The 13,870-nt window shown below is 40.2% G+C and overlaps 1 protein-coding gene across 1 annotated transcript; it reads right to left on the bottom strand.

The window, feature by feature from the left end:
* Positions 1-3,532: 3,532 nt before the first annotated feature.
* On the bottom strand, positions 3,533-10,745 carry LOC133904706 (uncharacterized). The gene is made up of 8 exons (XM_062346195.1): positions 9,661-10,745; positions 8,095-8,217; positions 7,936-8,002; positions 6,664-6,767; positions 6,472-6,574; positions 6,058-6,356; positions 4,292-4,597; positions 3,533-4,208 (listed from the first exon to the last, which is right to left on the bottom strand). The coding sequence occupies exons 1-8, from the start codon at positions 10,666-10,668 to the stop codon at positions 3,852-3,854; spliced, it is 2,367 nt and encodes a 788-aa protein (XP_062202179.1). The 5' UTR covers positions 10,669-10,745; the 3' UTR covers positions 3,533-3,851.
* Between the last annotated feature and the right edge of the window lie 3,125 nt (positions 10,746-13,870).

The raw sequence follows: 13,870 nt of genomic DNA, 5'->3' as shown, positions 1-13,870 counted from the left end.
CGCAGTACACAAGGCAAAGGCTTTGGGAGGGAGAGAGCGAGTCTGTAGGGGAGAGGGGAGAGGGGAGAGATTCTAATAATCTAGTGCTGTTTGTTTTAGATAATACAATCCAGATTCTAGATTGTGAGAACCAAAATATGTATTGTTAGAATCACAATAAGAAACAAACATACCCTTAGTATTCCATGGCGTGGTGCCTAATTCTATCCTTTTGTGAGTTGCAAATCAAGATGTGGAGTTCCGTAGTGATTTTGCCCCCTCTCCTTGTGCTCGACCTATTCCATCATCTATATTTTTTGACATGTTCTCTCTATGAGTATTAGATGAGCATTGGATGGTTGCTACCCAAGTAGTTTGAGATCCATCTACCTAACATAGCGTGTGAATAGTATGTGCAAAGGATAGCCTGATCAACCATGTCACTTGCCCATAGTTTTCACCATAGCTACAGTGGAGTAATGGATCCAGATATTTCCCTTTATATGTCTCTTGTGAGTAGATGTTCACTACGTTGAATAGAGAAAGAATACAAGTGGTGCTGACTTATGTAAGGCATTATTGGTGTTGTCTTTTAGTGGACTTTATAGCTTTCCATGCTTTTCTCTAAGCAAAATATACTTTGTGGTCTAGTGATTATGTGCTCTTTTGCCAATAGATTTTGGGTACCTCGAAGGGGGAAGCACACCATGGTCAATAATGCATATTTTCTTGAGTTGGTCACACATGAACAAATTATGTAGATCGGGTTGTGATATCTTCTTCTAGAAAATTGTAACCTAATCTGGAGCCTCTGTTGGGGTAAGAAGTTTGTCTTTCAAGGGAGTGTACCTTTGTGTTCATCATTTGTGCAGAAAGATTGCATACTGGATAGTATTCCATGAAGATTCAATTACCTTGGATTTTAGCTGAAAAGCTAGTCAAGTCATTGTTGGTTGTGGAGATTCATGTAGTTGTCAGGGACGCCGCTAAAGCATGTTTTGGAACTCTATATTGATCTTGTTCCATATACTCAGACCTATTTCTATAGCACCATACCATTTGTCTTGCCCTTTTGAAGAAGAGTTGAAGAAACAATTGGATGACGCATTATCTAGGAAGTTGATAAGGTGAAATATCATCATGGGGAACTCCAATTCTGTTCATTGAGAAAAAAGATGGAAGTAGGCATATGTGTGTGGATTATTATGCTCTGAATGTATCGAGTATTAAGAATAAGTACATATTGCCCCATATTGAGGATTTATTCAATCAACTGAACGGAGCTAAGGTATTTTCAAAGATTTATTTGTAGCCTGAGTATAATCAGAGAAGACTGCATTTTGCACTCGGTGTGGTCATTATGAGTTTAAGGTTATGTCTTCTAGACTCATGAGCGCACCTACTTATTTCATCAAAATGATGAATAACATGCTACATGAGCATATGTATAAGTTTGTGGTGATGTTCATTGAGGATATACTCATCTACTCTAAGATTGAAGAGCATGAGTAGTATTTGAGAACCATGATGGAGACTCCATGGACGAATCAATTTTATCCAAAGTTAAAGAAGTATGAGTTTTGGCTTCTAGAAGTTGGTTTTCTAGGACGGCATGTGATTAATGAGCATTGAATCTCGGTTGGTCTATATAAAGCCTCCATTCTAGTAGAATGGAAGAGATGGACTAATATGAAGGAGGTGCATAGTTTTTCGGGCTTATTAGGATATTTCCATTGGTTTGTGAATGATTTCTCTATTATTGTCAAACCAATGCCCATGCTGATACATAAGGGTGTGACGTTCTGATGGACTAATGATTGTGAGCACAACTTTCAGTTGTTGATGTATAGATTAGTAATTGTCTTTCCTCACACTTCCTGAGCCCGATGAATGTTTCACCGTTTACTTTGATTCTTCTCTAGTGGCTCTAGGATGTGTCCTTATGTAAAATGGCAAGGTGATTACATTTGTGTCAAGATGTTTAAACAATCATAAGCAAAATTATACCACTCATGATTTGTAGCTTCCTACCATGGTCTTTGCTTTTAAGATTTGGAGGCATTATCTACATGGAGCGACTTGTGATATATTCACATATCATAAGATTTTAAGTATATTTTCATCTAGAAGTATCTGAATCTGAGACAGAGGAGATGGTTAGATTTGATATAGGATTACGACCTTAATATCCATTACACATTAGGTAAAGGAAAAGTGGATGCAGATGCTTTGAATTGCAATGTTGTTCCCCTACTTTGAGCTGTTTGACAACTTATTTTGAGCAGATGTATATTCTTTATTGTTATGCACAAACAGAGACAAAGGTTATTCTTGAGTCTGCCATACTTGAGTGCGTCTCGAAAGCACAGCATGATTGATTATTGCAACAAAATAAGACGTGTATTAAGAAGGGAAAGTTAGAGCTTTCACTTTGGATGCTTTAGGAGCTGTTATGTTTCGTGATCATCTATGTATGTCACAAAAAGGCCAACTCAAAGAAGATATTTTTCTTGAGGAACATCACACTCCATAACTGTACATCCTGGTGAGAATAAGATGTACCATGATCTAAAGAAAATCTATTGGTTGAAATGGATGAAAGTGAATATAGCGAAGTACGTGGCTTTATGAGAGGTTTGCCAACATGTAAAGACCGAGCATAGACATCCCACTTGAAAATTGCTATTATTAGAGGTTTGCCATGAATCTAGGGAAGGCTAATACCATGAACAGAACTAGAGAACAAGAGAGATGCAGCACACAACGAATTGGTCGATGTACTACGTCGGAGAGGCCATTGGCCATGACTACCTAAGACTAGGTCAGCTATAAACAAGCCAAGTGCCTACAGACTAGGTCTAGTACAAGCAGATGCACACGTTTGCTAACATCGATAATTAGGGGGAAAATTTAGGATTTGCCACCCTTATGGGTAGGTGGCAAATTGTTTGCCACCCTGACCTATATGTCAGTGACTAAAACAACCCTATGGTCAGTAACTCGGGAGAAAGAGTGTTTCTTTAGGGTGATAAAAAATTAAATGGCTCGACAATTGGTGATAAGCTAAAAAAACAAACCAGGAGGTGCTGTTATTATTGCTTGCGCATTAAAATAGAAGCTTCCAGCAGAAATACACCTTGACCAGTATTCGCCCAGTTTTTCTATTTTTAAATATTCAAATTCAAGCTTTTGGAACATGTTTGGTGGTATCTGGCGCTAGAGAAGATGGCGACGCCGTGCTCCGAAGACAGAAGCAGATCCAAAAGCTCCGAAGGGTGTGCTTGTAATTTGTCTTCTTCAGGATTGTCTGTCAAAAGGTGTATATGCACTGTACTACATTCCAAAAATTAATAGAGCACTTCGGGACCTAGCACTATAGAATGGTACTGTAGCAACTTCACTGGTTTATTGTACCAATTTTACTGTTACGGTATGTTATAGCATAAATCTAATCCATCCATCTGTAATCCACAACGATTTAAGGTCACTGACTTCACCGACAGAGGACCCCCTTCCCTAGTTGACTTGATTGTGCTTATCACACTTCAGAACATGAAAAATATTTCACTCTGCTCAGGATAACAAATTCTCGACGTACAAAACTTTCTGTCTAAAAAATTGTGGAAAAGAACAAAGAATTTTCTGGTAGCCTTTTGTTGCTTTGACTCGTCACCACACGATTACAGTACAAGGTACCAGCTGGTACAAGTTTGGCTAGTATTTTTACACAGTACAGCTTTCTGATTATGACTGAACACATCAGCAGCTTCCTCATATTGCACATGCATACACAATATAGGTCGGTCCAAGTAAAGCAGCTAATCTGAACAAAAACGAAAACGACAACTCAATAAGAACAGTTGGATGTTCACTCAAGTCCTCTTCCTTCTCTTACTCCGTCTCTTGTCACTCTCATCATAGCTTGATTCTGACTCGGACTCAGACTCAGAACTAGACCCGCCAGAGCTTTCTGAACCAGATTCAGATCCACCAGATTCTGACTCAGATGATGCAGGCTTCTGCTGCTGCATTATGAGGCGTGGCATGTTCTTCAAGTACTCCCTCAGGCTCTCTGTGATACCCCCAAGACCGATGGATGTGAAGAAATTGATAGAGAACCTAGTATTCTTCGGATGATCCCTTGGGAAGATTGACTCGAAGGAACCTTGCATACTAGGATCATTCAGTCTCTCGTTGAGTAAGCGTATGCCAAGATGTTCCGATAATTCCTGCATAACAAAAGGTGCTTCAATATTCTGATATGAGGAAAGGTAAATAGCTGTTGTCATAAATCGACATATCTGTAACATACCTGAAATAGAATTTTTATAAAAATTCGAGAAGATGACGTCGTATCTTCCTCTGTCAACCGGATGTAAGCCAAAACATGCCAAGGGAGTGCATCAGTCCCCAACAAATGCGCAAAAAACTTGGCAACATTCCTCAACTTATTTGTTTCAAGACGATGAATCATCGAATACTGTTGCACAAAACACTTTTCAAAGTTCTCTTGGTACACTTTATTGATCATGCAAAACCGCTGCCCTAGCAACCCATAATACCGAAGGTATGTTCTCTCTTGACTGCAACATTCAAGAAGCATAATACACAGCTCCATCTTTCACATGAAAAAAACAATTCCGATCAGCAGAATACCAAAATTGCAGATTTCTCCTTAAAAAAGCATAAATTACAGACTGGGTGTCAAGCCATCAATGGAACACATAAATCAATTAGAGTAAGACAAACATAAGGAAAGCAAAAGGCTTCTAAAGAAATTACGATTCGGACCATATTTAATACCCATGTGAAAAGGAATTAAACCCAGCATGTGATTACATTACATGTATAACAAAAAAGGATTTTTTAAAACTTAAGCAACTGGCATACAGAAGCCTCTTCAACATTGTTTGTTCTTGTGCGTGCTATTTGTGGGATCAAGCATTAAGTCGCCATAGACAACCAATATACTTGACTTTTGATTTATTTAAGGAATTTCTGGAAGTTCACAAATAATTGAAACAATTTCAGTAATATCAGAGACTTTGGAGAAACCAAACAATCTGAAGAACAAGAAATGAGGTCAAAATAACTGAACCTGAAGATCAGTCTTAATGTAGGTTATCATGCACTGATGTGCCAATATTAGCATTTCTTACATCACTTCTGCCAATTAGCATACATAAACTTATAAGTCATGTCAATGCAGACTACATTTGAGTACATCTACATTTAGCCTTAACGAACTTTCAAAGTAGCCTTCTACTCTTTCGGACAGGTCAGTCAAAATAAATTAATCTCATCTCATCCTGAAGTTCAAAACATCATAGCCTAGTAATGAACTTGCTCAAAAACCGGATGTAGCCCAACATCTATCAGAAAATCATTTTTTGGTGAAACCATTAAAACCAGGTCAATGAAAACAATAAAGTTCTAAAACTATTCATGAAGGTGAAAGGTTGTAACAACGAAATATCAGTAAATGGAAGCATTAGCCACCCATTGCAATCTTTAATTCCTGTTACCATGTCTGTTGACAAATATACAGCAACAAGTCCAGCAATAGGTACTGCAACAAACCATAGTGGCATGTGGAGACCCTCTGACTTCATGCAATCATAACAGTTTGTACTATCATGCTTAACTATTAAACAGTACTTTGTATACAATGAACAAGCACCGGTCGCTTTTCCAGAATATGCTATTCAATATAAAAACATCACAAATGAATATAGGAATATACAACATGACTAGAGGTATCCAACCTCTGCAAAAGGTGGGGATTGAAATATTAGGTTTCATCAGAATGTAGGCTTCAAAAAACAACTTAAGCCATAATATTGGCATATAAGTCAAATAAACTAGTTTGATGAAAAGACAAAATCGGTATAAACAAACAATGACTTAGCTAGTACTAGTAGCAAATACAGAATGTATGTTTATGAAGTCTTAACTATGAAGGATTTGTATCAAAGGGAACAAAAGAAACTAGACAAACAAGGCAATCAAGAAACAACTTGAAAAAGCAAAACTGAAACTAATATCAAATACTGAAATAACATAAACTACTGTGCTTACCTCTTGACCAGGCTCAAGTTTAATTTTCATAAGCTTGTGACCGGCTTCTTCAAAATCAACACTAGACATAATAGTCAAATATATTGTTCTTCTAAGATTCACGAGATTGGTCTCAGTTCTATCCCTTATCTCCATCTGTTCTTCATCCTCTTCTTCATCAGATTCTTCGTCGTCCTCATCATCAGATGCAGCATCAGATCCTTCTTCTTCATTAGAAGATTCTGCTCCCAGAATGCTACTCTTCAGGTTCTCGTAGGCCTTCTCATCTTCAATGAAATTTGGGTTCGCCCTGAAAACATCTGCGGTTGAAAAAGGTCAGCATTATACTACACAAAAGAGTAAGTTCCTTCACTCAGAAAATTCATCCCACAAACGTAACAGAGAAAAATACCAATGAAGAAAACAAGAACGTACTTAGATTGGTCTCAGGATCTAGCTCATCTTCAAGGGATATCTCGTGAGTAAATTGGTCTTCCTGCTCCACAAGATCCAACTCTGGACGGATGGCTGGGAATCCCTGTACATATATGACAACAAAATCATAGTATCAGAATTTTTAAGGGCATGCAACAAGGAAGCGCCAGGTTAGGACAACTAAGAATTTACCTGAAATTTAGCCTTTCTAATTGCAAAAAGGCCTTCTATTAGGAACTGCACACGCTTGTCTATTTCACCTTCATGAAGTATGCCTCGAAATCTTTCAAAAATAGCTGCATAGATAGATAAATTGGTAAACCCATTAAAAACAACAGAAAAAGGTGGAAAGATCAATATAATTCATCAAGGAGATCAAATAAACTATTATCACCAATTATTTGGATTAAGTTGTTAAGTTTTCAGACAAAAAAATGATCACATTTAATAACAAATTTTTCATCAAGTCACAGATAAGTCTTGTACTGGATGATATCCAAAGTTCAAAACCATAAAATTGGCCACCAATTTCTATTGCCGTACATTTGTCAAACACAAAGAAATAACAATGTTTTTAAAGCATTCTTCAAAATGAATCTACTCACCAATTTTGTGTAGCCAATCTAAATATTAATGAAGAATTGAAGATCTTATCCATCAGAGTTAAAATAGTTTGCCTGCATGCATTCTAAAGTAACACTTAATTTATAATGGAAAGTCCGAAACAGTAAATGCTTTAGCTGTAAGTATTACAACCCATGGTATTAATTGTTGCACTTCTCACAAACAAATTGCATAGGCACTACCAGGAAATATTTTTTTTTTATAAAACCTCGAAGAGTGACAATGTGGAAGAAAAGAATTGGAAGCTTTTTGACTTTCTGCAGCTAAATGTTGTTTGTATCATAGTAATCCGATAAAGAAATATTACATTCTGGTTGTACCTCAAGGATGTCACATAGCTAACCTACGTTCTACAATGCATTTGTCGTTTAACTAAACAAACTAGCACACAATATGGAGGGGCAGCAGGGATCATTTTAATTCATACTAATCAATCAATTTATTCTCGACATTACAAATTATGTTCTCCAGAGCATCCAAAATCAAGAACATAGTTTAAAGATAAAAATCTTGGTATCCACCATAACCAAATTAGAATTTGCGTTGTTTGCAGAACAACCAAAATTAGGAGCAATACATCATAAGCCTACAACTTCCAGGTCAGCTAAAATATGAAGCATCAAATCATTAAACTAAATGTCTTCATGGTATCCAAATATTTTGGACCTGATGTAAAATACATTCCTCCTATATAAAATAATTTTATTATCCGTAAATAAAATTATATTATGTCTTAGACAATAAATATATGTTTAATACAATGGTACTATGAGCTAACAGGTTCAGCAAGCCATGGACTCAAATAAGCACTTGACATAAAGGTTGCCTCGAAGAGTTTACCATGAAGCCCTTGTGGAGACAAGTCCTGCAGCATTGCCCCACATTCTTTAACGAATCCGACTGCCACCTGCCAGATGACAAACCATATGCACATACTTCAGAAATGACATGAACAAGTTCTTAAACATGTAGAAAGTACATAAGAACCGAACTATGCACCTCAACACTATCATCAGTTGGATTCTCAAGAAGTACTGTAAGAAGCTCCAACGCTACGAGCTCATGCGCCACCACCTGATTAACTAAGTGTGCAATGAACTTGGTAGCTGCAAGCAATTGGGGCTGCAATCAACAAGAGCTGCTGTGAGAAATTTATGCAGAAACTCAAAATTAAGTGCACATGTAATTCTTCCACTCAAAATATAAGCAGTCTCATAAGGTCCCCATATTGAAATAATGATTTATACTAGGTCTTATAATTGGATCCTGAATGTGAAGTAAAGCTTTCACTATGTACATAAACAGCCAAAGTCTAGGTAGATAAGCCCCAGCTCCAAACAGAAATTTATGTTAGCTTTTATACCATTGTTCAAAAAATCGGTGATCGGTAGCTGCTCGGCCGGCCGGGGAGTAGGGATTAATTGATTAATCAGGGATTAACTGAATTAATCGGTTGGTATAAAGTACTTATGTAAACAGCAGAACAGAAGCAAGGAGAGGAGGAAAGAAAAAGGAAAACGACAAGAGGAAAGGGAGAAATGGAAAAGGAGAAGGGACTGGACTGGCCCAGCCCACCAACTAGCCCACCTACCCCTTCCCTTATCTACCCCAGGCCCACCAGCCCACTCCACTTACCCTAGAATGGTACCCTCATCCTCTCCACGAGCAGCAAAGGCACCAGCCACCTCTCTCTTCTCTCTCCCCCTCTCTCTCCATGAGCAACAAGCAACAGGGCACCTCCACCAGCCATCTCCCTTGCTGCCTCCCTCCCTCCCTCCCTCTACAGCAGCAGAGCATCCCCCATGGCGGGCGATGGCAAGCGGCAATGGTTAGCTCGTGCTTCATCCTCCCACTCTTCCTCTCTTCTCCCTTCTTCTCTCCCTCTCTTTTTCACTGCTTCTGGCAAGGCGACGGCGACGCCCAGAATTTCTGCATGCCTAATCGCCTAGGCGACGAGGGCCAGTCAACCCAATTAATCGGTGGTCAACCCGGGTTGTCAGACCGATTAATCGGCCGGCCGATTTTAGAACCGATAACAGACTAATCTACTCGTTGCCTTGCCGATCACCGATTAATCGGCTGATCGGCCGATTTTTTTCATCACTGTTTTATACTTAAGTCTTGAATGGCAAGTAAAAGTTGATCCTATCCCTATGTAATTACTTACCGAACAAGCATATATTAGAGTTCAAGCCCACTATAAAATGCAGTTAATGTTGTTAACATTATACACGAATGGTGAACACAAAGTAGTAATTCTGAAACAACATAACTATGGGTTTACGCTATCATTTCATTCTTGGGTTCTTCTGCAGCTGTGGTAGCCAATTTTATTTGACCAACGTAAATGGAGTAACCCATTTTGCAAATGGTTGAAGTTGAAACAATAGCAGAAATCTTGTCAGGGATTAGGGAGTAGGTAAACTAGCATACATTACTCTAAGATAGTTCTGTTAAATTACCGTGACATGCCAACTAACATCAAGCATTTCTAATTTCTAAACGATTCATACTTGACCCAACAAGTGCCAATACATGTTGAGTGGGGAGTGAAGAGAAGATCACCTTGTCATTTCGCTTATATGCCCTCTTCAGCTGGAGCACAACACGAACAAGAAGCATGCGTCCAATCTCAGGGAACTTGGTATTCACAACCGCAACAAGTGCAGCAAACACATCAGTGAACCCAGGTGAGGCCATCTGTGATTTGATGCACGATTGGCAGAAGAGCCCCCGCCCACGAACAAGGTTCTCAGCGAAGAGTTCCGGCACTATATTCTTGATATTGGTCGCATTCACCTTGTTTACCAGCCCGTTGATGCTCTTCTTGAGAGCATCCCAGCTGAGCCGCTGGTACTCGGGGCTCGCCTTGTCCTCCACCTCCCGCATCATCTGCGCCATGCGGAAGGGCGGGATGTAGATCCCACCCGTGCGCCCAGGGATCATCTCCGGCAGCAATGGTGGCGGCGGGGGCAGCGGCGTGGGCTCCCTCTTCTCACGGCTTCTCCTCTGGCGCTCGTCTCGGCCGTCCTCCCGGCGCCTGCGGTCATCCCGCCGCCTCGAGCTCTCATCACGGCGGTGGCGACGGCTGCGGCGGTCGTCAGGGGAGGATCCCGACTCGGAGCTGGGACTCCGGCGGCGGTGGCGACGGCTGTCCCTCTCCCGGTCGCGCTTGCCGCGGCGGTCGTCTCTATCATCATCCGATGCCCTAGCCCGCCTCCGCCGGCGGCCGTCCTCGTTCTCGTCGTCGGAAACCCTAGCGCGCCTCCTCCCACGGTCGCCATCCTCCTCCCCATCCGAGACCCTAGCGCGCCGGGGCGGGCCGTCGTCGTCGGCGTCCCTGCCGGGGTTGGCGTGGCCGTTGTTCTCAGAGGGATTGGCGTCGCGTCCGCGGCGGCGGTTGGGGTCGGGCGGGGAAGCCCTAGATCTGCGACGGCGGTCGGCGTCGGGGGATGGCGAGCGGGGTGGGGATGGGGACGAGCGGAGCTTGCGGCGGCGCGGGGAGTCTTCGTCGCGGTGGTTGTGGCGGCGGTGGCGCGGCGGGGAGGCGGCGGGCGAGGCGGAGGCGGCCATCGAGCGAGGAGTAGGGGGCTTTGTGGGTTTGCGGAGAGATACGGGCAAAAGGCGGGGTCGTCTCCGGGAGAAAAAAAAAGGAACGAAGAGCTTGGTCTGATTTACAAAATTTGAATTCAGTTAATATTGGATTGTAATCGATGTTCAGGAGTTTCGGCGGCTTGAGGGTCTGTTTTGTTTGCTGTTTTTGTTTTGGTTTTTTATTAAATTGTTCTTTTAGTTTTTTAAAAGCTGTTTTTAAAAATAAATTGTTGGTTTTACAATAAATTTTTGATTTCTCAGCACATAACTTTAAAAAAATTAAATTTCTTAGTTTTTAGTTTATTTTTCTCAGATACAGGTTTTTGTTTCTCCAAAAGCCATTTCTCAGTAACTCCGTTTGTTCTGATTTCTGTTTTCTGGTAGCAGATAAGCCAGAAGCAAGCAGAAAACAAACAGAGCTTAAGTCAGGTTTGAATTCTGCAAAATTCAAATTTGATTCGCAAATTTCTTATTTGTATAGGAACATGAACGTTGAAGTCATATTTATTCGCCTGAGGACTGAGAAATTAACTAGTAATATATGAGAGGAAATTCAAATTCTTTTAAGGAACGGTGTATATTTCAGTTGGTTAAGAGTATGGATGTATCTATACCACTCAGGTTCGAATTATCTCCGATATTAATTTAGGTATTTATTTCTTATTTATAATGTTACCTAGTTCCTCCCAGACTGGTCAAGTTTTTTATTTATATTTTTTATTCTATTTATTGATAGGGAATCCTTCGTATTTCCCGATATATGTGTTAAATAGGATAATTTTTTAAAAAATATGTTAGAGATAATTACGGGTCAACGTCACAAATTTTAGAATGTTGAGAAGTTACCACACATTATAGAACAAAGGCGCTCCTTTATAGAAAGCAAAATATCTCCGCCAAGGTTACCAGCTACTACAAAACAACCTTAGGACTAGGTTGAAGAAGACCTGTACTGGTTCCCAAACTTGAGGGATCTAAATATCGTGTTCTAAAGTAGAGGCCTAATTTGGACCAACAACACCATTTTCTTAGTTTAAATTGTTGTATTAAAATTTAAACCTCATAAATTCGATTTTCATTACCAATAACTTAGTAACTATAAAGTTTTTCTAAGTAAGTTTAGTCCTTAAATTTACTATGCTATGTCACCTACCTCCCTACGCTATGAAAATACAAATGTGAAATGATGCATTATAAAGGAACTCACAAATTCACCATACAACTTAGGGCTAAATATAATTTTAGAAATTAGTCCATGATTTATTATGAATATCAGTGAGTTTTTCTAGATTTTAGGGAATTAAATTGATGGCTTAAAAATTGCTACAAGCTATGATAGTAAGCAACTTTGAGGAAATTAATTCAAAATCTACATGGGCTTTAGGCAAACCAACTCAAATGGATTTGTTATGAATTATAGGAGTAACTCAGAAAATTTCAGAATTTTTGGAGGCCCAAAACCCCTCTGTTTGAGCTGAGAGAGGAGAGCAATAATAGGGTTATGTGCAATGTTTCCAGCTGGGCCCACTATCTCTTATTCGGTAAAAAATTCTAGATATTCGGGAGTCCAATAATTCGAGTAGATTACGTCTAAAGGAGTCCGTGTAGGTTACGCCCGAGTACCTCTAGCTATATACGATAGGGAGAGATATCTCATCCCACATTGAACCAATTGAAGCACAAGCAAGTCGCGCTTTGATATCGCTAAAGTCGTGAAACCCCTCAAGACTAGTCAAGCAGAAGACTAACATCCATTGAAGATCCATGGTAGAAGCAATCCCCTAATTAATTAGATCTTAAGCCCTAGACACAACCAAATTCGTCTACTTCTTAGGGTTAAACACCCCGTATTTCATCATTATACTCTATGATCTAAGAATAATCAAGACAGGACATAAGAATTTTACCCAACTTAGGGGTCTGAACCTATATAAACTTTGTATCTCTGTGCACGATATACTTCTATGGCTACACAGGTATCCCTATTTTCTATATCACAAAATTATATACGATCAAGTATCAAATCCTCGACAGGCACCACACGGCTGCTGGCACTTGTTGTTGTCCTGTCACCATGATCATGGGCTCAAAGTGGGAGGCTGAGCAGCCTTATCCCCTCCCCACTCTCCCCCATGTCTCTCCTTCCCACTCCTTTCTCTCTCGGCCGAACTCTCTCCACCTCTACACTGAGCACCATTGAGCAAATCTAACATTCTATCACCAAATCTGCCGAGCATGAGCCCAAATTCGATGAACCCGAGCTGAGAGATGCAAGGCAGGACGTCAAGCGAAGCTCCTCCGACCAAATCCCATGCAAATCCATCATCTTCCAGCCCGAATTCTTCCCCAACACTAGCAACTCCTCCGCCGCTTTGTCATCAACTGGCGCAACCCGAGCCTCTCTGTGCTAGCTAGCAGCACGGTGAGCACCCCTAGGATTCCTAGATGCTGCAGGATGCGTTCTTTCCTCTTTGGCCCAATGCCAGCACGGTCGCTCGCATTAGCCTTGCGCCGCTACCTTCAGATGTTTTTTGTCGACCTCCTTCTAGCTGGGCCCATCCATTGAGCACCCCCAAGATGAGTTCACATCCACGTGTTGAATCTCTAGTTGTCGACCCCGTTCCAAGACATCGTTGGATTCACCGCCACACCCGTGTGAGCGCCAATAAGGCTGGCTGGGTCAAATTATTTTGATCGATTAGCTGGGCCCCGGGCCCTTCATCAATCTCTGAGGCTAGCTCTCGGTGGAAAAGGTCTAGTATTGTTATTTAATTCAGTTAAATCAAAAACTGAAAAATGGATTTATTGTACAACTAGTAAATTGGTTGAAAGTTTGTAAATTGAATATGGCTCCTAAAAATGTGAAACCACTTTTGTTTAGCTTTATATTATCCTAATCTATAGTATAAAAATGCTAATCATCATGAAATATGTAATTTAATTTATATAATGGATTAATTGTGCTTAAATTTGTTTAATTCACCATAAATTCATGTAATGCCCAAAATTGGTGAAAACCAATTTTATTCTTTTTATTTTCAGTACTATGCTATAAAAATAATTGAACACATGATATACTTGTTTAACCCACTGTTCTAGCCTAAGTTTTTTAAGCATTGTTATGAATCCACTCCTAAAGATCATCTTTAGTTAAGCTCTACCCAGGAAAAATATTAGTTAG

The sequence above is a fragment of the Phragmites australis genome, chromosome 22 (assembly GCF_958298935.1).
Source record: "Phragmites australis chromosome 22, lpPhrAust1.1, whole genome shotgun sequence".
Lineage (NCBI taxonomy): Eukaryota > Viridiplantae > Streptophyta > Magnoliopsida > Poales > Poaceae > Phragmites > Phragmites australis.
Note: the sequence above shows the minus strand (reverse complement) of the source record. Positions and strands in the feature narration are given on the sequence as shown.